This window comes from Ceratina calcarata, unplaced genomic scaffold (assembly GCF_001652005.2).
Source record: "Ceratina calcarata isolate Rehan_Ccalc_2016 unplaced genomic scaffold, ASM165200v1 scaffold48.2, whole genome shotgun sequence".
NCBI lineage: Eukaryota > Metazoa > Arthropoda > Insecta > Hymenoptera > Apidae > Ceratina > Ceratina calcarata.
The window spans coordinates 728799-753031 of record NW_017172225.1 but is presented as its reverse complement, the minus strand read 5'-3'; the positions used below and the strand labels follow the sequence as shown (position 1 = coordinate 753031).

The 24233-nt window shown below is 41.1% G+C and overlaps 3 protein-coding genes across 9 annotated transcripts; 2 read left to right on the top strand and 1 right to left on the bottom strand.

The window, feature by feature from the left end:
* Positions 1-6: 6 nt before the first annotated feature.
* Positions 7-4640, bottom strand: LOC108627638 (uncharacterized). 2 transcript variants are annotated; one of them, XM_018028966.2, is made up of 11 exons: positions 4130-4640; positions 3669-3731; positions 3233-3361; positions 3025-3159; positions 2805-2962; positions 2496-2561; positions 2127-2277; positions 1851-2051; positions 1161-1785; positions 803-1079; positions 7-727 (listed from the first exon to the last, which is right to left on the bottom strand). In XM_018028966.2, the coding sequence occupies exons 1-11, from the start codon at positions 4202-4204 to the stop codon at positions 592-594; spliced, it is 2016 nt and encodes a 671-aa protein (XP_017884455.1). In that variant the 5' UTR covers positions 4205-4640; the 3' UTR covers positions 7-591. The 2 variants fall into 2 exon arrangements, with proteins under 2 accessions (XP_017884455.1, XP_017884456.1); XM_018028967.2 differs by lacking the exon at positions 2496-2561.
* Positions 4641-4765: 125 nt separating this feature from the next.
* Positions 4766-17914, top strand: LOC108627877 (PTB domain-containing engulfment adapter protein 1). Of its 6 annotated transcripts, none has more exons than XM_018029441.2 (9): positions 9368-9572; positions 9671-9790; positions 14213-14315; positions 14391-14479; positions 15460-15642; positions 15718-16044; positions 16119-16533; positions 16605-16831; positions 16886-17914. In XM_018029441.2, exons 3-9 carry the CDS (start codon positions 14246-14248, stop codon positions 16958-16960), a joined length of 1386 nt encoding a protein of 461 aa, XP_017884930.1. In that variant the 5' UTR covers positions 9368-9572; positions 9671-9790; positions 14213-14245; the 3' UTR covers positions 16961-17914. The 6 variants fall into 6 exon arrangements, with proteins under 6 accessions (XP_017884929.1, XP_017884933.1, XP_017884930.1 ...); XM_018029443.2 differs by having other exon boundaries at positions 9647-9790; XM_018029440.2 differs by lacking the exons at positions 9368-9572; positions 9671-9790 and adding an exon at positions 4766-4850.
* Positions 17915-18061: 147 nt separating this feature from the next.
* Positions 18062-24163, top strand: Clic (chloride intracellular channel protein 5). Its single transcript, XM_018029446.2, has 4 exons — positions 18062-18303; positions 22254-22559; positions 22650-22976; positions 23081-24163. The coding sequence occupies exons 1-4, from the start codon at positions 18235-18237 to the stop codon at positions 23159-23161; spliced, it is 783 nt and encodes a 260-aa protein (XP_017884935.1). The 5' UTR covers positions 18062-18234; the 3' UTR covers positions 23162-24163.
* Positions 24164-24233: the final 70 nt, after the last annotated feature.

The window sequence follows — 24233 nt, the reverse complement described above, 5'->3', positions numbered from 1 at the left end:
TAAAGCTTGGTATGTGGAATAGCATGATCGCCAAAGCCGACCAACTTTTTATTTAAAACCACTCCTGTTCTATCTAAAAAAAAGTCTACTCAGCAGTTCGGGAGGATAGCGTAACATTAGAATCACTATATATTAAGAATTTTCGGCTTGACGTATTCGGCAATATAAAAAATGAATTGCTTATAGAATTGTACTCTCTTAACACAGACAGGAAAAAGATGTTTTTTTAAATAATAATCGATGATAAACTGTCTAGCATACGACAACGGGGCATGAAAAAATGATTCTCTAATAAGTAGTATTAATTATCTAAAAAGTCGCTACGTATTGCTCGTCTCACTGATTAAGTCTTCCACAATACTTATAGTAATAAATTTAAGCTAGATTCGCAGAAAAAGTTTCACGTTCGAAAATGAAATCTTTTTCCACACGTATACGCCTAATAAAAGTGCAGGAACTAATTGAACGCTAAATTCAATGACAAATAAAGCTACCCCTTAGCTAGTTTGTTCGTTTAGCATGAGTTTTGAACACTTTCTATTGTTGCATCTGCTCGATTCCATCAGATCAGTAACGTCAAGATGATAGATGCTATTGCTGCTGCTGCAGTTGTTGCAACAGCGGGCATACCTCGACCAAAGGTGTTCCTAAAATTTCTTGACACACCTGATTCACATCCGGTTCCATCATAAGCGAAGAAATCTGATCTTCCGTCAGCATCTCGACGCTAATATTGATTAGAAAGAAGTTAAGATGTGATGCTATTTGTATGAAAAGAAATATGTTATTAAAATACGCGTACCTTGCCAAACTTTCGCTATCAGACGTTTCCTCGTCAGGATTGAGATAGGTCATCGTTTTTTCTAGTGGACTGGGAACTTTTTTCCCTTTCCCTTCGAGCTTCTCGGATTTCTCAGACTTCTCCTTGTCTCTCTCTCCTATTTTTGGCTCGTTCGAACGTCTGTCCGTGAGGCTAGATATATTCAGCATCATCATTCCGTGATTAAGTAATTCCTTCACCCGTTCGCCTGTTCCAGCACTCCACAACATATCGAGAGACTGCCTTCTGCTCGAGCTCGCTGTTGAATATCATTCAGTGAAATGAGATGTGTCTTGAAGACGATCTTTGTTACCTAAAAATGCATATTACTAGTGCTTACTCGAACTGCCTCCGCTGGTTTCGCCTGCGACCGAACTCCTAGTTATCCAATTAGTTAGACTCGTGTCCAATTTGCTTTTACTTTTCACCGACGGACTTCTCGTTACTTCCGCCTTCTCGCTGCTCAAACTAACTTCGTTCCCTTTCAACATAGCTGGCAATGACTTCTGAGTTACCAATTTTCTTTTACTAGTCGTCTCGACTGGCTGCACACTCGCGCCGTTAGTAAGCGGATTGTTACCGTCTGGAGTCAGGTCCATAGGCAACGGTTTGTAAGGAATTTGATCCTCTTCGTCGGAGTACACTTCATTGTTATAGTACACCTCGTCAGGAGAATTGTTTAAGCTTATCTCCGTCCATTCCTCTCCGTTCTGTACAGCGACATTCGAGGTTTGAGGATCTACCGGTGTTTGTATTTTAACTCTTTTCTCTATGGGAGACAGGATGCTCGATAGGTCCGATAGTCGCGAGGTCGAAGAACTCGTTTGATTCAGAGTTCTGATATGTTTCGTGTCAGTTGCCGCGATACTCTTTGGACGGTCTCGTTTTATATACTTCCGAGGCTCCGTGGATGAAAGATTCAAGTTGCTTAGGCCTAAATACTCGGAAGAAGGCTCTCCGTCGATCTAAACAAACGTATGCGTAAACGTAAGTGATAAAATTTACATTAAAGTAGAATAGGCGAACTTACTCTTGTAGGCACAGGACATGGTGTACTAGGACTCATTTTATCAGGAAGCCGTAAGTATTCGTCGCTGGTATAATCTGTGCTATCGGGAGATCCAGTAACGCTTGAATCTGTTGGAGTGGCTGTATTCGGTTGCAAAGATGATTGATCGACGACATCTCTCGAATCCTTATCAAAGTCATCTGTTCCATCGTACTTTCTAGTCTATAAAAGATAAATTATAAACTTTACATATCACCTGAATGGAATATCTCTCAAACAAATAGAAAATGATCGTACCCTATGAATTTCATCACTGATTTTCTCTAAGTTTCTCAGCGCTTCAGCGTAAGTCATTTTAGCTTCGCCCACTGATCTCTCTAAAGCGCTTACTCTCAGTTTCTGTTCCTCCAACATTTGGTTGAAATAGGCTTTCATTTCGTAGTAGGGTCTACGTAACGAATTAATTAAGTGTCGGTTACATTTTACTGAAAAGCTTTTTATTCTTAAGAAGCAACATTCGAGTACAGCAGAATTTGTAAAATTGTAACTCGTGCATAAACGGGGTATTGTTAGAAAATTAAATTATCAGAACTGGGTCTATTTGTAGAAAACACGTGGAATAAGAATCGTGTAAAAAAATAAAAAAATGATGTCTATCCTACTTACAACATGAGCAAGTTGTGCCTGTAGGCGATACTGTTTATCAGAAGCAAGCTGCGACGTGCACCCATACTGCCAACATGAATACAAACCAAAAGACATAAATATATTCTAATATCTAGGCAAAATTAATACGATGAACAAAAAGAAATTATTCGTACGGGGGTAGAACACAAATGTTAAACGATATCGGATTCTAAGATTGAGATGTATGTATATTAATTAAATGCAATACAGTCCATGCGTCATCGAGTAAACTAGAAGACCATTCAATGTCGCTAGCTAAATTATAACAGATATTTATCTGGCACATACCTAGACTTAGCAATTGCACGTTTCAATTCGCGTTGCAATCTCTGAACTTCGTGTTCTGCTTTATGATACAAAGCAGTCGTGTGTCTGTGCTCTGCTTCTGACAGGGCTCTCTCATGTTCCGATTCATTAACTCTGGCTGTTGCATGATTCAACATTTCCTAAGAAAAAGTTCGGCCGATATGAGATTCTGTAATTCGTTTGAGCATTGAATGAAAATTACCTGCCAGGCATGGTCAAAACATCTCCCTTCTGTTCTCAATCCTTCTTCGGCTAGATAAACCATCTCTTTGGCTGCTGCATGCTGACTGTTCGCTCTTTCGAATCTAACTGCAGCTTTTTGTGTTTCAAGTAGAGCCTTGAATCAATGATTACATTAGGAGTCGTACTACGTTGCTCCAATTTGCATCAAAGTTAAAAATGCTTCTTACTTCTTTCGCCTTGAACCTGGCATCGTAATATGGCCTAGATTTTTCTATACATGTGCCAAGCTTCTTAGCTAACGTGTCAATCTTTAACGTGGACTCACAAAGCAATTCTCTAAAAGTGGCTCTTGCTTCCTAGAAAATAATAATCCGTTTGGGTGATCAATGACTGGATGTTTGTTTCCTCAATTGATTCAGATAAATTGAAGTTTTGTATCATGAAATGTTTCTTTGGACCATGTTATAAATGACTGCGAGATCATCTTCGAAGCCATTATCCATTTACCCGTACACTTTACAGCAATCACCTCAATGAAATGTAATCACAACCAGTTTCAAAAGTTGCTACTAATTTGGCCTTCCAAACAGGCAGACTGTTATCTTATTCCAATTAATTTAACGTAATCTAATAGTTAATTTATGTTAGAAACGTAATACTTACATCCAAATCAACCTCGAGTTTGTTAATATCATCAGTAGCAGTATTCAATCTTTCAAGTTCGATCTAGAATGACAATTACTCATTAAAGAAATTAATGAAATAACTAACGAACATTGGTACGAGCAGATTAATGTACAATGATTTTCACTAAATAATTAATATTCGTTGTTATCAAGCATGTAGCATTCAAATAAAATGATATTTCATTATTTTAATTAAGAGGTAATTAAGAATGTGGCTGAAAAAAACTGTAAGAATGTTCCAAATAGATTACAATAACATTTAACGATTATGTTTTCTTAACGATAGACAAGAGATTTGACAACTAGGGTATGTCTTATATTAATATAGAAAGAGGAAGACGATCGAGTTGTTTTATTCGAAGCAACGTGGAAATGTCAATATCACAAGTAGCAGACGAGATGGCAATAAATGAATCTCCGAAGAACACGTTAGTTTACCTGCACCCTAGGGTCCACCGCGTCGTCAACACGATCAGAATCATCACCACTTTCTTTCTGCACACGTCCACTCATAATTAAGGATAAAACTGAATTTTATTTACAATTTTTCATACCACCTGTATCGTCTGCTACATATCAGGTGGCCATGTTGAATGTTAGACCGACTAACAGTACTGTCTACACTACAGTGTCTACGTTAAAACGGTCAAGGGCACTTGAAAACCAATTCCTTTATTCACATTTATTCATTGTTATAACGAGCAATCATTAAATTCGACGAAGCTCTACTTTATTCAACAATAGAAACGCATACAAGACCCATTTGATACGTGTTACAATTATCAGGATCGTGATCAGGGCTAGATAGGGTTGAATAAAATGTAACCATGGTTAGGGTCGAAGAATCTGCATTATATTTCGAATCAGAGAAAGTAATTTATTTTTAGAACAGTAGTTTCGGTCAGTGTAAATAGTTGGAGCATAACCAAATCTAAAATGTGGCGCCGTCCGTAATGCAACATGACTCTTCAACATCATGCGAAACGTTTCGCTAACAGAGGACGTTGCGTACGCGACAGACGAACTCTCAAACAGATTTTTTCCCATTCGCATCGGTGTGTTCTGTGCCGTCAGAACAGGTGGGTTGCGTCCAGGGAAAGCTGACGGCAGTGCAGAAACGTCAATCGTCGAGTTGCAATAATACAATTCATCGTTGTCGGTGAGTGAAAACGTTCAATTACATCCAACAGGCCCGCGTCCTAAATCGGGTATCGCGATTTTTCTACCGTCGTGTCCTCGCGCCGGTGCACGTAAAACGAGAAAAACGGACAAAGGTGCTTTGTCGAGAAACACGGGACTTTCTATTTAGGCATTTTTAACGCGAAACAGCGAAAGGCAAGTGGAGAGAAAGAGGATAGATCGTGGAACAACAAACATAAGTAAAGGTACATATCTCTGTTCGCGATCGAGACACTTGATGCTGGCAACGTTCCTTTAGCAGAAAGGCTCGATCGTGCATATTTCTGGTGAAAACATTTTCCTCTTCGCGCTTTCTGTTTTTCACATGACACGAGGAGATTTTAAACTCCCTCGATTCGCGCTCCTTATGTAGGTATATACAGGGCTCGTATCTATTGCACGCCTTGCTTCGATATGTTTTGTCTTTTACAAAGGTTCATTTGAGAAAGGAATTATATATAATGTCGATGTACTTGACTTTATTCGGTTTTTATACACTCAATCCTATAAATACGATCTGTGGCTGTGTATGAGTGCTGTGCAATTATACGGGAAATTAGAGAAACATAAACAGGGTGAATTGTGTTCCCGATTCGAAATCGTAAACAGTGGAAACGGTACCAACGGACAAGTCGAACTTCCGATGTCGCGCGGTGAATTAACTCAAGGACACAACGGGAACGGTGCCCCGTGGATACCACGAAACGTCGTAAAGACCTCTTATAGTGTGTTCTACCGTTGCTGGTATCACAGTTAACTTGTTTCGTATTCGTACGGCGAAAATACAGCCGACAGACACTTCTACACGGTTACATACGTACGTTCCCTTTTCGTCGCGACTGATTCGATGAAGTGGTCCCATTGCTTGAACCGAGAGGGATCGTTTACCGTACTTATCGTTTAATAAATTCATGCACATTGCCCGGGCATAGCGGAGATAACTTTTCATATCGCACGAACGCCCACTCTCTTCGCCCATTCGAATCGCCACCGTTCTCCAACGCGATTCAACTTTCAACTTTCCTCTGTTCATGATCTATAACAAAAGTTGATCATATCCGATCGCACCTTTTGTGATCATTTCAAATAATGGTATTTCGAGAACGCGTAACTGTGACGTTGCGTAAATGCATTTGCAACTACCGTACAAGGTGATTTTGTTGGTCGTGTATATCAAGATAGCAGTCTCTCAAGAAAGCTGAGAGAAAAACGTCGTTGCTAGGTGAAGCAAGTGCCTGGCCGATTGCGCTTCTAACAATCTATTTTCCCTCGGCAGCTGGAACCGTACGCATATTTGCGAATACAAAATAAACGAGCACGTATGCAGCTGCAACTTGCTCAGATGGTATTAACATATCATCATTTTCAGAACGTTTAAAGGGAAAGGGTCTGTCGGCCAGAGCTAGCTACGGCACTGTGAGAAAGTCACAGGCCAGCAGAGACTTTGTCGTCGTTTTCGTTTCGCTTTGTCTCCGTATTCCGCGTAACCGCGACCCGCGTCTAGATAACTGCGTATCATTTCTGTGCAAAAGACGTTCCATGTACACGCGTGTGTACATTCGATCCATAGAGCGACGCAAATACTTCTTTCTATTATTAACTATAAAAATGCAAATGATTAGCTAGAAACTTGTTAATATCCGCGCGTTTGTACGTTGTTAGCTCACAATTTAATACGCATAAGTTTCTAATTACATTGTGTCTCACGAGACGCGACTTGTCGTTGAATAATTATGCATACTCGGATACTACGGTACGTGTCTCTAATAACGATGCCACGGAAACGATTCTTGGATGCAGCACGTGGCTGCACCATCGTCGTCCGTTAGTATAAAAATACGTTTGAGCGCTCAGTTGCTCGTACGTCCACTTCCACCCGAAATACCGTACAATATTCGAAAATATGACAGTCTTTTCGATTCAAGACTGTAATAAACGTCCAGCTGGAAATTGTTGAATATTCCGTATAATTGAAATGCCTGCGCTCCAAACCCATGGTTCTCCTTTGATGACTATTAGAAAAGGAATTGACGGAGTCATTATGTAATCCTTGTGTCAACGATACTTGCAAAGATTGTCGAGCCACGAGCATTTCCGTTTCTTTCATACAAACGAACGAATTACCAAAATTTATTATAATCAATATTATGAAGAAGGAAGTGAATAACGAATAATTTCCGTGTTTGTAATTAATTCTATGGATACCAATACGGTTTTTTCACAGATAAAAGAATACATCTGTATCTGACTCTGTCCCGCATGAATTATTATCTGTTCTTCCCGCACGCCGTGCGTATAATCAGTTGGTTCCCTCGTGACCGTGCTCTTGACCGTCAGCCACCATGGCTGCATTTTTGGTGAACCAACACTGTGCCTTACTGTACCTCGTATCATGCGAGAGGAAATTAATTACAAACATGAATTAATGAGCAATAAATATTTGAAGAAAATTAATGGGAAAACCATTGCAAACGCGATTGGTAGGCGACAATCACTTCTGGCTATCGCTTCGTTTTATGTTTCATGATTTACAAACAATAAAACCTTGTAAATGTTTATTGAACGTTATCGGATGGGCGTGCATTCAGTTCTCATTGTCGCAAGGAAAAACCGTCGCGATTTTACTGGCCGTATTACATTTTTGCGTTATACTTTTCCGTGGTCATTTAATTTCGAACGATCGTAAGTCGTTCACGAATCTCGAGCGGTACCAACGTTTATGGCGTCGCCGTTAATATGTATGTCAAGCATAGTGAATCGAGATACACTTTCCCTGCTTTCGCGCCTATCCACCGTCCAAGACGCGTTCGCTGGCTACCGAGCATTGTCCGAGGTGGCCAGGAGTGAAACCGGAACTCGTGAAAGTTCCAAAAAGATTGATTCGAGTCGAGAAAATTGCATCTATGCGTACATTAGACAATTAACAATTATAATACTGTTTTCTATATTTATTAACCTGGAATGTAGTCAGACTTCCGCTGCTTATTTTGTTTGAACCAGGATAACATCCAAATATTTATTTGACGTATGAAAATAATCTTTAGCGGAGATAACCCTGGAAGATGATCAAAACAAAAATTGTGCAATCGTCCCTTCTATTTGACTGTATAATGAATGAGCAGGCAGCGTGTATGCGAAAAAAACCGGTTCCATCGATGCTGAATCATACCTAAAACCTGTCGACTTCTTTCACGTCCACATTCGTGGTGACGTATGTTCCCACACGCGAGCATAAGGAAAACAATCCGTGTTTAAACAAATTATCTTTGGATACTTTATCCTACCATTATTCATTATCACGTTGTAGCGTACGTTCGGGAATTCCGCTAATTTGTTACACAATTATGCTGTATTTGCTTCGTACATAAGTATTATAATGAAATTAATAGAAGTTACTGGTCGATGCAGTAATTGCTAAGATACCAGTTGATATAGAAAAATTGTTCATATGCAAATGTGTCAAGATTCAGAGATCTCCAATTCAGATTTAGAATGCAATTTGCGTGCATAATTGTAGGTAAGAATTTCGCCAAGGGAAACTCGTTGCATTCCCATGCGCGAGATCCCATTCGCGGTCTGCCCGCGTGGAAAATATTCGTTGCTAAACTCGCGATTATTTTGTAATTCGGTAGTTTCTCACGCGTACCACAAAGCTTTTAGCTACAAACAAGGCAAGACGGCTATATAGCGGCATAGCGCGTGCATCCTGTTGCCGCAAAAGTTTCACTTGAATTTTCATGAAATCTCGGCGCCTCCTTAACACGAAACGATTTCAACGATTATATCATGCAGGATTACAACGTATATCGGCCTTCGATATCGTGTCGCGTTCGGCAAACCCAATTAATCGCGGTCGCGATCAATTACGAGAAAAAATCGCATCGACCGGAGGGATATAAATGGATCTTGTCGCAAGAATACAGGCTGTCCTTCCCCTCGGTGATCCGCGGTAAAAGAGGATAGACAACTTTGGTCTCGTGGCTGGTACCGCCATCCTCTTATCCCTTCTCGCTCTATCGAATCGTCTATCGTTCCTCATCGCGCTTCTCTCCTTTTCATAATTACTATTCTTTTTTTCTAAATCCAGATGATTCTCTCTTTCCTTACATAAATTGTCAAATTCTTTACTCGTTCCTAAAAATGTTAAAACTCAAAGGAAGAGTGTATGGATCATGAGACCACATGGTACCATCAATATCTTTTATTTCATCTCGATCCATCAAGAACGTGTTAAACAAAAATTACAGAGTAATCTTTAATATCGTAAATGCATCGAGAAGGGACATCTGTCTCGAGCGACAGTCGATGGGAGACTCGAAAGTAGGCACCTATAGCTCGGTATAAGAGAGGACTCGACCGTGGCTGGTACCACCACGCTATCAAGTCCTCTCGTTCTACCTTGATAATCTAGCAGCAACAGAACCGATTCGACTCCCACGACTGGTTCCGCCAGTCGCGTCGGTCGAGATCGTTTGCGCTCGGGCCTGCTCCGGTACCATTTGCCGCTTCCAAGCTCGACTTTGCTCGTTTAATCAACGTGCGCGCCGATCAGTCCACCATGAGCCGTCGACCGGCTCGCGTTCCTTGATTCTTCTTTTTTTTTATTCATCACATACAACTCCCCGTTTCGCGGATTGGCATGTGCGTGTAAAATTCGTTTCCCTCGGATTTACGTATTTATTCAACGATTATTTGACTCTGGGTGAGAATATTTTAATTATTATTAAATATTAAAATTCATACGCCAGTTGAATCATTCGTACGTTCACCTCGTAGGATTCTGTTTGTCTCTGTCTGTAGAACATAAAGTCGATACGGATCATTGGCGGAAAAATCAATTTCGTTTGCGATTTCACTTTTCATTGACCAACAACGCGAACGACCCGAGAGGTTTACGAGCAAGATTACGTTGTGTTCTTTGTAAGTGAAATCCTCTGGCTCTTCTTAAACGTTCTACTTTCTACCAGGGCCGTGCTATTTACTTTCTTGCATGGAAGCTGCTCGAGATAAAATAGTCTTTGATCGCGACAGGCGTACGTAGACATGGACAGTCTGGTTACTGCGAATGAATAAAACGTATAAAACATTCGATATGGTGTTAAGTAATTGGTTCATTAAAAATGTTCTGTCAAAGCGACTGTTTACGTCTGCATGTCAGACTCCTTTGTGTTGTCAGTGCGTTTAAATCTAAATTTTAAATCCCCACTGTCAATAGCTTTAATAGATTTAAAAAGACGCACGATACTCGGCCGCGCGTGCGGTTATCGAAAGGTCTAATGTCAGAGGTCGATATGGAAAAGAGCACGACTTTGTCGAATTGAATCGTGAGAGATAACCCGACTGGCGTCTCTGTTAATTCCTTCTATCGTCACAATTTTAAACGCGCAATAAATCAGTCGGCACGCGAAACTGTGCGAAAGAATTATATCGTCTAAAATGATCCATTTTTACAGATGGAGACACGACTGATAGCGTTACGCGATGATTTGCACTTATACGCGAGTTAGCTGCGTTAAATTTTCCTCCACTTTATTTTGTTCGAAGCCCTAACAGAATAAATAATGCTTCTCAATTAAGGCAATCATCTTCTAATTTGACGCAGTAATTAAAACTCGTGGGAACGGAGACAATTTTTTTTAATTGAAACGAGAAACGGGTTTAACTGGAACAGAATGAATTTTTTCCACCGCTGTTGGAAAGCATATACAAAAAGGATGTATCGCCTCGAGCATCGTACCGGTAAATCGTTCAGAGACCGCGTTTCGTTTTTTCTTCTAAGTATCTGGGTCAGGATCACGATCGACGGTGTTCCTTCCCGAAAATAAATCAGACGCATCACGCTTGAAGGAGGAGAAAGTGAGATTAGCTATTTTCTAATTGTCTGCATCCGCTGGAAAAATAGGAACAATCATAGTCGGGCAATCATCGCTGTTGAACGTAAATTAATGCCGGATTTTCCTGGGTAATGGTTGTGATGATCTCGAATTTGTTCCTCTCTCGTTCCATGCCTTAGCGAGCTCGCATTCGATTTCGCATACTTTCGATTAATCCCCTTTGAGTTTCTAATTAGAAGGCCCCTGTCCGCTTGTCATTAACCCAGGCGTCTGTCAGAGGATCGACTCCTTCGTTTTGCTGAAAAGTACGGACGAGCACGAAAAGTGCATGAGGCCTAATTTAATGGATGAATTATATGATACGATGAACGGCAGAAGAGTAAAACTCAGTGGGGGAGTCTCACCTTGAACGTTACGCAACTCGTTATTAACATATGCATGTAACTTCGTCTGGGGTTAGTTCGTAGAAAAGCTAATCGACTGCGAACGATGTCTGTCTTGACGAGCAATTAGAAAATTCCACGCAGCTTCTCTCGGTACACTTTTTTCTCTGGTTACCAGAGCTGAATCCTTCGTGTGTTCACATTCTCTAACGGTCGTCTAATAGAGTAATTACCTTGACTCGTACAGTTAAGTTCGCGTGTTACGAAACTTGAACCCTTTAACCAATGTCCACAAGTACTTTCCAGTTTTCAATGAAATATTCCTTGATCAAGGGAAAACGTTATCAAACAAATTTATCGTACAATTTTTCCTTAACGACTTATGGATGGTCATTGTTCGAGGATTCACGCTGACGTTCCTTCACCCGAGAAGGAAATGCAATATTCAGTGTGACGAAAGTTTGCCACGCGTTGCTTCCGTCATCAGGAATTAATTCGCGGCTCGTACGAAATTGGTGGCGAAAGTTGTTGACATTATCCGTGGTACCTATTAGTAATACGCAGTCTCAACGATGCACATATATGCGCTATGCCAACGTTTATTCATTATTCATGACGAGAACTTCTCGGTAATTATACATTTTAATGATTTCTAAATGGACCGTCTCCTCTCCAATGACTGACGTTGTTCTCCGTAAAAAAAGATCGCATATTTCTATTTTTAACAAATGTTGAATGGAAAAGATATTTTAAATCTCGGAGAGAAATTCTTATCTAGATCTCATCTCTTCGAAACATTTTTCGTTTTACATAAGTTACTGCAATCATGCTGGAATGCAAAAAGAGCCACACGATTCGTACACGGTTCACGATTTTCGCAAAGACAAGAGAGAAATCCGATGCGGCGCCTTGGCAATAGGGACACCCGCCTTGTCTCGCATTTATAATCATCTCGTTTCCGTCAGAACAGCGAAATGTACATCTGCTTCCTAGTTTTTACTTCGCAAGCGTTACCGGTATCTTCGAACAATTTTCAAACTCGTGACGACGCGGGTTTTAACATTCGTCGAATCGTTATGGCGAGGAACAGCCGGTGGCCTGACACGCAACAGGTGTTGCAGTCACCTGCTTGAAGCATTCATCCTCTGCATACAGGGTGAAACAAGAAAAAGCACTATAATGCCTGAATTTGTATTATTAAGTACGCCACGTATGACTTTTTTTAATATATTTCTTTATATAATAATAATTGAATTTACAATAGTTCCTATAATAATAAAATTACAATTACTAGTTAATAATGAATTACAGAAGTATGTTCGTATCCTGTAATTTGTGATTCATTGTGAACCTTTGTCTGGTATTCCGTAAAACTTGTTCGAAAATTTTCGAGGAGTAATTACCGCGAGTCTCTCAAGTCATTAGCGGCGTCTAATATTTTAAACCGATTCGTCCACCTCCTTCCTCGGGAACAATTTCCTTTGATGCGAGTTCCTCGTCCTCGTGACGAGCATAACGATGGGAAATCATTGTGTCACCGAGAACGATGGAACCCAGTTCTCATGAGTTCCAAGACCCCGACGAGTGTAGGCCGCACGCTATAAATCTAATCCGAGCAATTCACCGAATATTTTCTATTTCTTTCTTCGGTGGCAATATATTCTGGAGGGTGTCAGAAATTACAAACTTTTTCGTGCGACACAAAGTCCCGTAAGGCTGCCGCTCTTTAGTAATTCCCCTCGGTGGTATCAGTTTCTTCTGAACGGTAACAGAAAGTCGGTTCCAAAGTGAAGTGTGGGTGTGAGCAAGTCACGGAAAGGCACAGAAGGACAGGCGGGATACAATAGAGTAGAGACACAGGCCAGGCGGGCAGAAACTGCTGGTCCGACCTCTTTGCAGTCTACGTGGGAGGAATAGGAAGTCGTGCATTAAATCCGAACCTCCACCTTTCAACGCTTTAAACGCTTCTCTCAAATAGAATGCAGAGGATAGGTTACCGGCATGAACCGGCCGGCACGGTACAAAAGCCAGATCGTGATTGCGCTCATTTTTCAGTTAACATACGAAGAATTCCCTTCTTTCTTATTATTATCCCTTTATCCAATTCAAGCCAAATGAGTAGAACACAAATTCAACAAAAGATCGTATCAAGAACGACGAATCTCAAAATTATTCGCATTTTCCTCTTTAAATACATCCTCGTGAAAATAATTGAAGACTCGCGGTAATGCTTTGATCATGTAATTGCATTCGCTTCTTAAAATAAATCTGCGTTTTAATAATACACGCATGCAAATGTAAATAAAGAATGCTGTTTACTTTGTACGATACAATGAACCACGAGATTCTTTGAGTAACGCGTCAATGCAGATTTGATCTAATTGAATATACCAATGGGCGAAGTGTGAATAGTGTCATGTGCAAGATGATGAAACGCGAAAGGATTCAGCCTTCGTGTCCAAGGCTGACTGGCTCGATGGCGAACAATCGTCTGCACTTTAAGCCGGTTTTAACGTGCTTTACCAGTACTCCAGCTCCAGGAACAATGAGCTACATAACGGTGCTCGTTATAGAGATCTTTCCCGATCAACAAGAATCCCGGGAAAATGATCAGTGATCAGTAATAATTATGCGGTGATTTTATGCGAGAAAGAAAATCTAGTTTGCGAATCAAAAGCGATGCGTATTATATCTTTGAGCGTTCCATATTTTATACACGTTCAATTCTGCGTATGATCTAATTACAGTTCTCCTTCAATTATATTTTTGTACTAATACGTGTGAACACGAAATACTTGTGAATGCCAGCAGAATTCTTAATCACAGGAAGTGAATCCCTGAATGGATGCATATTTATATCATTCCACAGGATACATCGCCTCGCGATTATTTTATCTTCTATCACACGTCGATTGCATAATCGAAACGAACTCGAGGAAAAAAAGAAACTGTTCGTCGAGGCACTTCCCACGTTTCATAGTGAAAAGTTGTTCGGTTTTCGTATTACGTAAAAAGCTATACGCATTTTAATCGATTCTCGCCTTTTTTTCGTTGCACTCTGCGCGAACGCGACTTTCTGGATTTTAACAAATTGAAAGCGTTACATTTTTATTCTATGTTTCCAGGTGTCGAACAGTGAAAATTGAAGACCCGACAATATGAGGAACTCAACGTTACTGAAATGGGCGCAAAATTCGGCAAACAGCAAAAGTCAAAATAATAAGAACGGTTGGTAGATTAAACGTTATGCCGAAAAATAAAAGTTCAATCGAGAGATACGTTTATGGCTGGTTCGTTCGTAAGATCGATCTATTCTGTTCGCAGGGACGAACAGGAACTGGATACACCCACCGGATGCGCTTCAGAAAGGCCACATCGCCTATTTAGTCAAGGTACATCACGTTTTCGATTATAATAAAACCAAACAATCGTCGCTTCCTTGAATCCGATTTGATTGTTTATAAAGTGCATGCCAAAGTTTTAACGATATCAAGAGAAATGCAACGAGATCGAGGAAAATAAACGATCGGTCGATACTTGCCCAGATATCGACCTTTCTTGAAAAGTCCAAGGCCGCAATCGTCAAATAAAATTGCAGGCGATGCATCGTAGAAGTAAACTTAAGAAATAGAATTCCTAAACTTCGACCTCTTGATCTGCAGCTTGTCTATCCAAATCTTTTAGTTGCAAGAGGAAATAATAATTAAAAAAAGAGAAGTTTAAGATTTATCGTAACCATTGTCCTTAGCTATTATTGAGTAAAAGAATGTTTTCCTTATATTCATCGTTCCATGTTTACCTTCCTCCTTTTCCTTGTTTTACCTCCTGTCACTTGAAAAAGTTGCGTAATTCTGTTGCGGTGTATTCGCCGCTGCCTTTCATTTCTTTTCACGAATTGCCATCACCGTTCACGCGCGTGCGAGTGTCTCTTTCAGAATACGCATCCAGGAATGAAGTCGGAACGCGCGAAAGTTCATTGTACGTTTCGCGAACGTTTAAATTTCACTATTACCGAAACGTCGTGACTCGTCTTGTATCTCTTGCTTTATTCCCAATATGATGCAAGGTTGCTCTACATACGATTTGATATCGAGCGTTTTAAGAAGGCACGTTCGAAAGATAAAACAATCATTATTACGATGTACTAATTGCACGAGAGCTTTATGTTGGTTCAATAGATGTTTGATACCGCCTTGACCATTGATCCCGATGTCATATCTCGTACGTCAGACATGCAATTACTACGGAGCAATGTTTTATGATAATTGTGACAAATGTATGCAATCGAGAAATGCGGAGAAAAAATGTGGAATGAATAATGAGATGCAATATCGCAACAATTGCGTGGTATCACGGTTACGGTAATTTTCAGTACTTGGGTAGCACAGAAGTGGATCAGCCGAAAGGGATCGAGGTCGTGAAGGAAGCTATTTGTAAACTGAAATTCAATCAACAATTGAGGAAGAGCGAGGGTACAAAGACGCCAAAGGTGGAACTGACCATAAGCATCGATGGAGTCGCGATTCAAGAACCCAAGACGAAAACGTCGCCAAAGGTATTAATGCCCTCTTTTATATGAAACTGCTCCGATACTTAACAGAGTATTTGAACGGATCTTTGTACACTTCAGCGGATTATGCATCAGTATCCACTGCATAGAATATCTTACTGTGCCGATGACAAGGGCGAAAAGAAGTTCTTCAGTTTTATTGCGAAGGAGGAAGGCGCCGAAAGACACACGTGTTTCGTCTTCGTCAGCGATAAGCTAGCCGAAGAAATAACGTTAACCATCGGGCAAGCTTTCGATTTAGCATACAGGCGGTTCTTGGAGACGTCCGGGAAAGATTTGGAGGCGCAGAGACGCTGTATGGTGTTGCAACAGAAGATAAAACGACTGGAGCACGAGAACAACGTGTACCGGCAGCGGTTACAGGACATAGCTGCTATCAAAGGATCGGTCAGTTATACTCAAATTTATGTTGTTCGAAACCTGAGACATAAGCACTTTATGAGAATATTTTTCTTTTACAGGCCGACGTTTCAGCGTATCTGTCGCAACACAATCTTCCGGACATCCTGCACGTGCCTGGTGCCACGAATGAAACGGCTCAAGTAAACGGATCCACTGGCAAATCTGCCGGTGGTATAAGTAACGATAGCAATGGGAACACATCCAATGGATCGCCACAACCACCGCCAGTTCCACCGAGAAGCTTTGAGAAAAGTTTCGACGATAACTTTATGGGAAGCGCTTCAACGCCTGCGGTTGGTACCAAATTGGAAGGACTGCTGATGGACGAATTCGAAGAAGACTTCAATCCCAGAGCATACGAAAGTGCCGTTAACGGTCTAACGAATCATCAGACTAATCATAACTCCATTCTGAATGGTCAGGTGTCCTCGAACTTCTCGCAGAGCAACGGTTCTACGAGCCCTCCGCCATTACGTATGTATCCCTTGTTCATCAAGGCGTTGCTAATAGGCATTAAATGCTTGACCGTGCTGTTTTTTATTCAGTGGCACCACCGCCAAAGGCAAAGGATTCAAGACGTCAAAACGGTGTCAAAGAAGACTTGTTCGGTAGTATCCCTTTCAATCCTGCACCGCCTGTGAACACGAAGAATGAATTCAACGATCCGTTCGAAATGGGCGAGTTCGGAGCTGCGACAACGATTTCTAATCCGAGCCAGCAAGAACTAGAGAATGCAATCGGTCTTTTAGATAAGAAGCTGCTCGAGATGAAGGTATAAAGTAACAAAATTAATTTAAGAATCACGTTAATAATTTGTTTGTTACAGGATGGATTTAGCAGAGGTCTTTCCATAGATACCGACGATTTCTCGTTGGAAAGCTTGGATCCGCTGCGGAACTGAACGGAATGTTTTCTTCATATGAAAAAGGCAATTGTTCGTAACCATGTGTTCGTTGCAGAGAACGTCTAGAAAACGGATAGGCAAATTAGGAACGTACATCTATGCGAAACCAAATTAGTCAATTATTATTAATTATGCTAATCTTATATTTATCGTGATGTTTGATATTTATCATATGCCTATTGAATATCGATCGTAGCTTAAGTCGTCCGAAGCAGAGATTGCCAATTAGGAGCAAGCATGGAGAAGCGAGTGGTATTGGTGACCGTGTCGTGCCTTTATTAATACTGTTTCTTTCTATCATCTATTTTAACAGCGAATAGAACGATACAAGAAATTTTATTAGGATTTCCTATGGCAAATTTTTTAAATGATACATTCTTCTTAGGAACCGAGTACCGTGCCTTTCATTAGCATTAATAAGCAAAGTCGAAAATTAATCTTTTTAGATATTTTAAAGTTATTATTTGTAACTTATGAATGCAGTAACCCGTTCTTGATATATCTCCTTATTCCCTTTCCCAGGAGCGTGAAACTTGGAATCGTGCGATCGATGAGTAACAAAAGATAATTATGGGATGCCTTCATTATTATTGCAGAAATCACTGAATCTCTTTCCTGTATCTTTGTTTCCCTCCATCCGTTTTCCATGGTATTCATTAAAGATCGTATGGATTATCGAGGAAAGGAAGGAAAGTGTAAAATGGTATGAATGCTGTGTAAGATTTTAGTCGCCAGTTTTACAAACACTTATGCATGCGAATGTTATGCAAATCTTGAGAAACATACAAGTTAATGTTTGATAGGAGAAAGTTTATTAATTATGTACATACGAAATGCTGTTTTATTATTGTTGCTCTATTGTTTAAGCATTATCGTTAACAATATAATGCGTAAATAATGTAGCTGAAAAATCTTGTCTTATTCAATCCGTATTAAATGTTCAAACGTAAACGGGGAACTTGAATCACGAACCTAATATATGTTCCTTCGTTTGTGTACGTGAAGTGTAGATTTCCGATGGTTTCTAAATTATCGGCGGTAGTCGGTAAACGGCGCGAAATCATTTTCAATCTCTTGAAAATTCCAAAGCGCGTCGCCATTGTCATAAACGTGGCGCGGCACGCGCTGCGTCAGTATTCCGCGAGCTTCGATCGCGTTCTGTTGCAGTTAACCGTTGAAGCAGGAACACGTCCCATTCGATAGTGAACTGCGGAGTATCTACGAGAAACAGTGTCTTTCGTTTCCAACTGAGGAATAGCCGAATTCGAAGGATGGCGGACGACAGTCACGAGAACGGAACGAGCAATGGCAACGTGCCCGAGATCGAGCTGATCATCAAGGTCAGTTTGTGAAACCACCGCGTGCGTGCATAATATATAAATATACATATATCAGCGACGAGGATAGTAAGAACAGATAGCAAGGAAAAAAGTCCGATCAGTCCGTTCCGTACGCGATATGGGCGTGGAACGGTTTTCTTTCTGTACTTTCTTCCTCTTCTTCCACTCGACGTTTCTTCTCCTTCCATATCCGGCGATCGCGAGCGCCGCCGAAACGGGCGACCGTTTCGCGACAGAGATCCGTGTGCATCCGTCGTCTACCCGTTTCGGAATTGATCTCGCGGAATGACCATTGACCTTTAACGAGCAACGTCCATCAGACACATGCTCCGGTCCTCCCTTTGTCCCCTTCGCACCTTTATCCGCGGTTCCTTCGCGGTCGATCAATTCCGGCGATCTATCAAACGTCTCCGCAAGATTCGGTGACAATAAGTTGGACTTTGCTTCGTACATGATGGCGAGGCGTCGAGCTTTTCGCGTTCGCCGACCAATAGTTACAAGCACAAGAGCCGTTGACGAACGTTTGCATACGTAATAACGCGTGTAATACGTGCACGGACAGACCGACATATAACGCTACTCGAAATAATACATGCATACGTAGAAACGGTATTCTGGTTGGCCGCGTTTTCTACGTCATTCGGCTCCTCCGAAGAAAGAAACCCTTGACTCTCCTTATCTCGTGGCACATTTTCACGTTCACGCATTCCTTTCCTTCGGTTTCCTTTTACTCGCGCCAGCATCTTCGCGCCTTCTTTTCCCGCGTGATCCGTCGTTACAGCGAAGCTGCCTCGTGTATGTATATGTACGTCGTCATATTCGCACCGGCCGTATATTCATGTAATGAGATTAGAAGCATTTATACATGAGCGAACTAAGAACGAGAAAACAACCGTTGGAAGGTTCCACTTGGTTCTTAAGTACGTAATCGGTGAACCGCGAAAATCGACCTTTGCTCATCGATTTTTCTCTACCGTGATCGAAGGACACGGAATTGATTCCTTAGATATATCAGAATCTATATTAAATTCTTGTGTCATGGATATTATCTATTAAAGAATGAACAGGTAATCTCGAAGAATGACTTTTCTCTGTAACATAGATAACCATTGTAACGCTCGAGAGTCGTCACTTCTTTATTAGGGGTATGATAATTTAGATCCGACCGTTTCCAACATGCGCCTATCGGATTAGATGCGATAAGATTAGCGTTTGGCATTGCCTTAAATAGTCAATGTAGAAGGCTTACGATTAACAGGTGAAACAGCCCCGGCGGTAAATCCGGTCTGTGTGCTTGGCGAAAGTTTTAATCGATAACTCGTAATTGGACAATCAGGAGGAGAGCCTCTTTCCCTCTAAGGACACGATTTCCTAGAAAATATGGTGAAAGACCGTTCCAAGAACTGGAATCGAGTTCGTTCTCGATTAAATCGATCGTACGAGTTCAGGGTGATTATCTGTCTCGAGAAAGAAAAATGCAGGGCTTCGAAATAACACATTTATCAGAGCCCGAAAGATTGTTTCTAACTCGATTTCTCAATTTCGCTGTCCAACATCTCGCGGCCAAGAGTCTCTTCGAGGAATTCTAGTAAATAAAAAATTGCATGCTCCACGTAGACCTGATTTTCATGCTTCGAATGCCAGCGGATTTTTTCAATTGCTCGCGAGAGAAAGAGAACGCCTTATAAGTAGAATCGTGAGGGGTAACGGCGACATTTCATTACGAGAAGAGATTTAATGGTAACTGGCCGACCTTGCACTCGGAAGGCGATCATGCGAGGTCTTGGTAAGTGTGTCAAACGGGATGAAACGACGGCGAGCTTGGTTGGTCCTCAAGATTCTACCGTTAAACGATGAACTCCTTACACCTTCCGCTTTCCTCGCTCTTCTGGCTTTCCCCCGTGCGTAACATGTCTACACCTCCCTCCCCTCGTCCTTGCCGTTCTCCGATTTACTTCGATTCCACGTGACCGTGAATTTTTTAACCGTTTAATCCTCCTGTCTCTCGCGGAATGACTCACATTTGTATTTTATTTCCACGGTGAGATTGACGCGTTGATGATACCATCGAAGAAAAAGGCTGGCACAATGGAACAAAGTGGGGGTAGGGAATGATAGGTAAAAGATGATTTCTCGAATATCGCGAGAAATCCGATTCGTTTTGTAATGACAAAGTGGATGCAAACATTCCCTATTGAGGAAGAAGTATCGTGTGACCGAGTGTGGTTATAAAAAATCGATGGGATGTTGCGGCTTAATCTTCCTTAAGGCCGTTACGAGTGTACTCGGTCAGGAATATTATGTGTTTCGATGTTTTCCAGCACGTTGTAATCTTTCTTTGAACCAGTTCAAAGAAGAAATTGCACGTATCTGCGACGTGCATGTTCACGTAAGATATAAAGGATAGACGTGCATGCGTTGTTAATGCATGTATTCGTAATTCTGTATTCGCCTATTTACCGTTTTACGTACTGCGTTAATACTGTTAATACAGATGACGTGTTCCACTCGTGAATATTGTTCCCTTCTTACACGCTGTGTCCCGAAGCCAAAGCACTCTAATCGCATGTACAGATAAAAGCTAGCGACAGCTTCGAAAACCGCTCGATGCGTTTTATCGGTAAACCTGTTCGCTAGTCAATTCGAAACGGGAATTCCGTGTAGGTGCAACGATGCGCGGTGAAACGAAGAATTTGCTTCGATCAACCATCAATCAGACACCTCTGCATTTCGGTAGCTTGCTAAGCAAAAATTCATAGCCATACTCGGACTCCGAACGAACAAAATACCTCGAAGAGCGAGTGTGAATGAATATATTTGTACGCCCGTTTAAAATTGTTGGATTCGCGTTCGCTGAGCTTTTACGCTCGGTCGTGTCGAGAAAAGTATATTACATATAATCGAATTTTCAAGCGTTTAAGAGGAGAAAGGAAGCAACAGGCACGCGGTCGAGCAAGAGATTTACTCTTGCGTTAGAAAATGAAAGACGTTCGATGCATCCGTGACATTTGATCCACCGCTTTCCACCGCCACTGATATTTCACGGCACGAATACCTCTGTCGATTTTCAGAGTTGATTGAACTCGCTTTAACTCCCAGCGGTTCTTGTCGTCGACGATTTTACTGTTTCCTCCTCCGACATTCTCGTACAGATCGCGTAATTCTTAATTACTCATCCGGTTACTCATCATATTTTCAAAAACAAGGAACTGACCAGGCGCAAAATTACTTGGCCTTGGCTAAAAAGTTGCCGAGCTTGGCACACGAGAAATCCTCAAGGGTGACCGCACGCTCGCATCGTTCGTTCTCAAAATTTAAAGGTCTGGCTTACGTCATCGCGAAAAAATAATCGGCCTCTGTTCCTTATTACCGGAGATCAGATGCCGAACAATTGAACGACGTTGTTTCGTTTCGAAGAAATTTAAAATCAAACTCGTACCGTTCTTACTCTCCAGTTCAGATATGTCAGGTGGAAATCAAATGATTTGCTGAAACGGATTAAAAATAGAAACGATGTTTGTGTGGCTGGAACGTCGCCAGGCTTTAATTTACTCAAATTGTATCGACACTGGTCAGTTTTATTTTCAATAATTAATATATTCTTTAATTATTTTGCGAGGCGCCCGTGGTCCAGTGTAAAAATCGCTATGCAAATCATTGTCGCAATAGGAAAGATTTTTACTCCTTAATAGGCTTAGAATAAGATTTCTTTTCATAACTAAGCGACGTAAAGCTTGTAAGCGTACCTCGAGAAAGAAAGCAGGGTGCGTCATCGAGGAGAATAAATAAACCGTGACAACCGGGAAAATGAGAGCGGCGCGGCGCGAGTACTCTCAACTCTGCTCGTTCAATCGGAGAAATCGTTTTATTTTCCGGATTCGTACATTTTTTTTAGCAACAAACAAGATAGGAAAGTAAAAGTTAATTTTCTAATTATTGTATCGTAACAGGCATCCACGATCGACGGTCGTCGAAAGGGCGCCTGCCTCTTCTGCCAGGAGTATTTCATGGACCTGTATCTCCTTGCCGAATTGAAGACGATCTCCCTGAAAGTGACCACAGTGGACATGCAGAAGCCGCCGCCGGATTTCCGCACGAACTTCCAAGCCACGCCACCGCCGATCTTAATCGACAACGGTGACGCGATACTGGAAAACGAGAAGATCGAACGGCACATCATGAAGAACATTCCTGGTGGCCACAACCTCTTTGTACAGGACAAAGAAGTAGCTACCCTCGTCGAAAATTTGTTCAGTGTACGTATATGTATAAATATAAAAATGATTTTATTTTCTGGCTGAAACATTCTGGACTAACGGGGGATATGTTCGTAATTTCTGTTACAGAAATTGAAATTGTTATTACTTAACGCAAAGGACAAGGATAAGGACCCGAAGTCCTCCTCGCTGATGACGCACTTGCGTAAAATCGACGAGCACCTAGGTCGCAAAGGTACTCGTTTCCTCACAGGGGACACGATGTGCTGTTTCGACTGCGAGCTGATGCCGCGGCTTCAGCACATCAGGGTAGCCGGCAAGTACTTCGCGGATTTCGAAATCCCGGAAACCTTGGTGCATCTGTGGAGATATATGCATCACATGTACAGGCTGGACGCTTTTCTACAAAGCTGTCCGGCGGATCAGGACATCATTAATCATTACAAGTTGCAACAGGTGGGGAGCAAGGATAAATAAATTGTCGGTGGAATTTGCAAGGAGCGTGTTTTTTTCGTTTTTATTACACCGTTATTAATGGGTAACCGCAATTGTCGTTACAGAGCATGAAAATGAAGAAGCACGAAGAGCTGGAGACACCAACCTTCACGACGAGTATCCCGATCGAGGTCAACGACGACTAGGCTGGCCCTCAGCCGTCGGGTCTACGATCTCGTTGCTTCGACGCAGGAAAATATCGTTGGCATCGGTGTGAATGCGAACAGGGTGGCGCGTTCTCTGCGAATGTTCTTCCAATCCAACGGATGATTCCATCCATCGAGAGTCTACTATTTTATAAAGAGTGCTCTTACTAAGAAAAGGCAAAGTAAAGGTCAAAAAGTCCAGGTCGAACGCTGCCTTATACCGATTTCTATAACACATTTTGCTACGCATATTTGATAAATTGTCATCGACATTCTTTTATGGCCTAAACAAATACGATGCAAAACAAGTAGCTTTTTTACCGCAGGAGGCACGAGGAGGATACGTATAATAATAAGTGTACTATGGCTTTCGAAAACGAACCTGCAAACCTGTCCAGGAAACTTACATTATTTTGTTTCCCTTTTCGTTTTCTTTCCGTTTCATTTTTTTTTTTGTTTTGTTACGTATACATCACGTACGTAAACCTCATTTAAATAGAATTGATTTTAGAAAAGGAAAGTATTTTAAAGGACTAGCTAATGACGAGACGTTCAACGAGGTAAACAAAAATGCAAAAGAAACGTATGCATTTATTTTTTCTTTCTTGTTTTGAAAAGTGCATTTGTCGTGGTACAATAATAAAGTGACTGATCGATGATCGCTGTACATTCTCCGTCTCCGTCATACTCCTTCATCGTATGTGCATAATCCGAATGAGGGAAAGTATTCTAGTCTAATTTATCCCGATTTAAATTCGTTGTTCGAACAATTTTTGAAGTAAATAACATTCGGGCAAATGTCGATGCATACGTTTCCTTCGAATTTGTAATTGTTTCTTACAGATGCTGTATTCTTTGATTTAAAGAAAAATGAATCATCGTTTGGGAAGCAGCAGACAGTGCTTAACTTTTAACTGATACAATTCAACGATCTAACAAACTTGGTATTAGTGTAATTATATTATTATTATTATTATTATATTATAAATGGTTATACTACAATTGTACTGTATTATTTTGGTTTATATTTGTAGAAATGAATATACCAGTATTTACAAGACAATTTCTACAG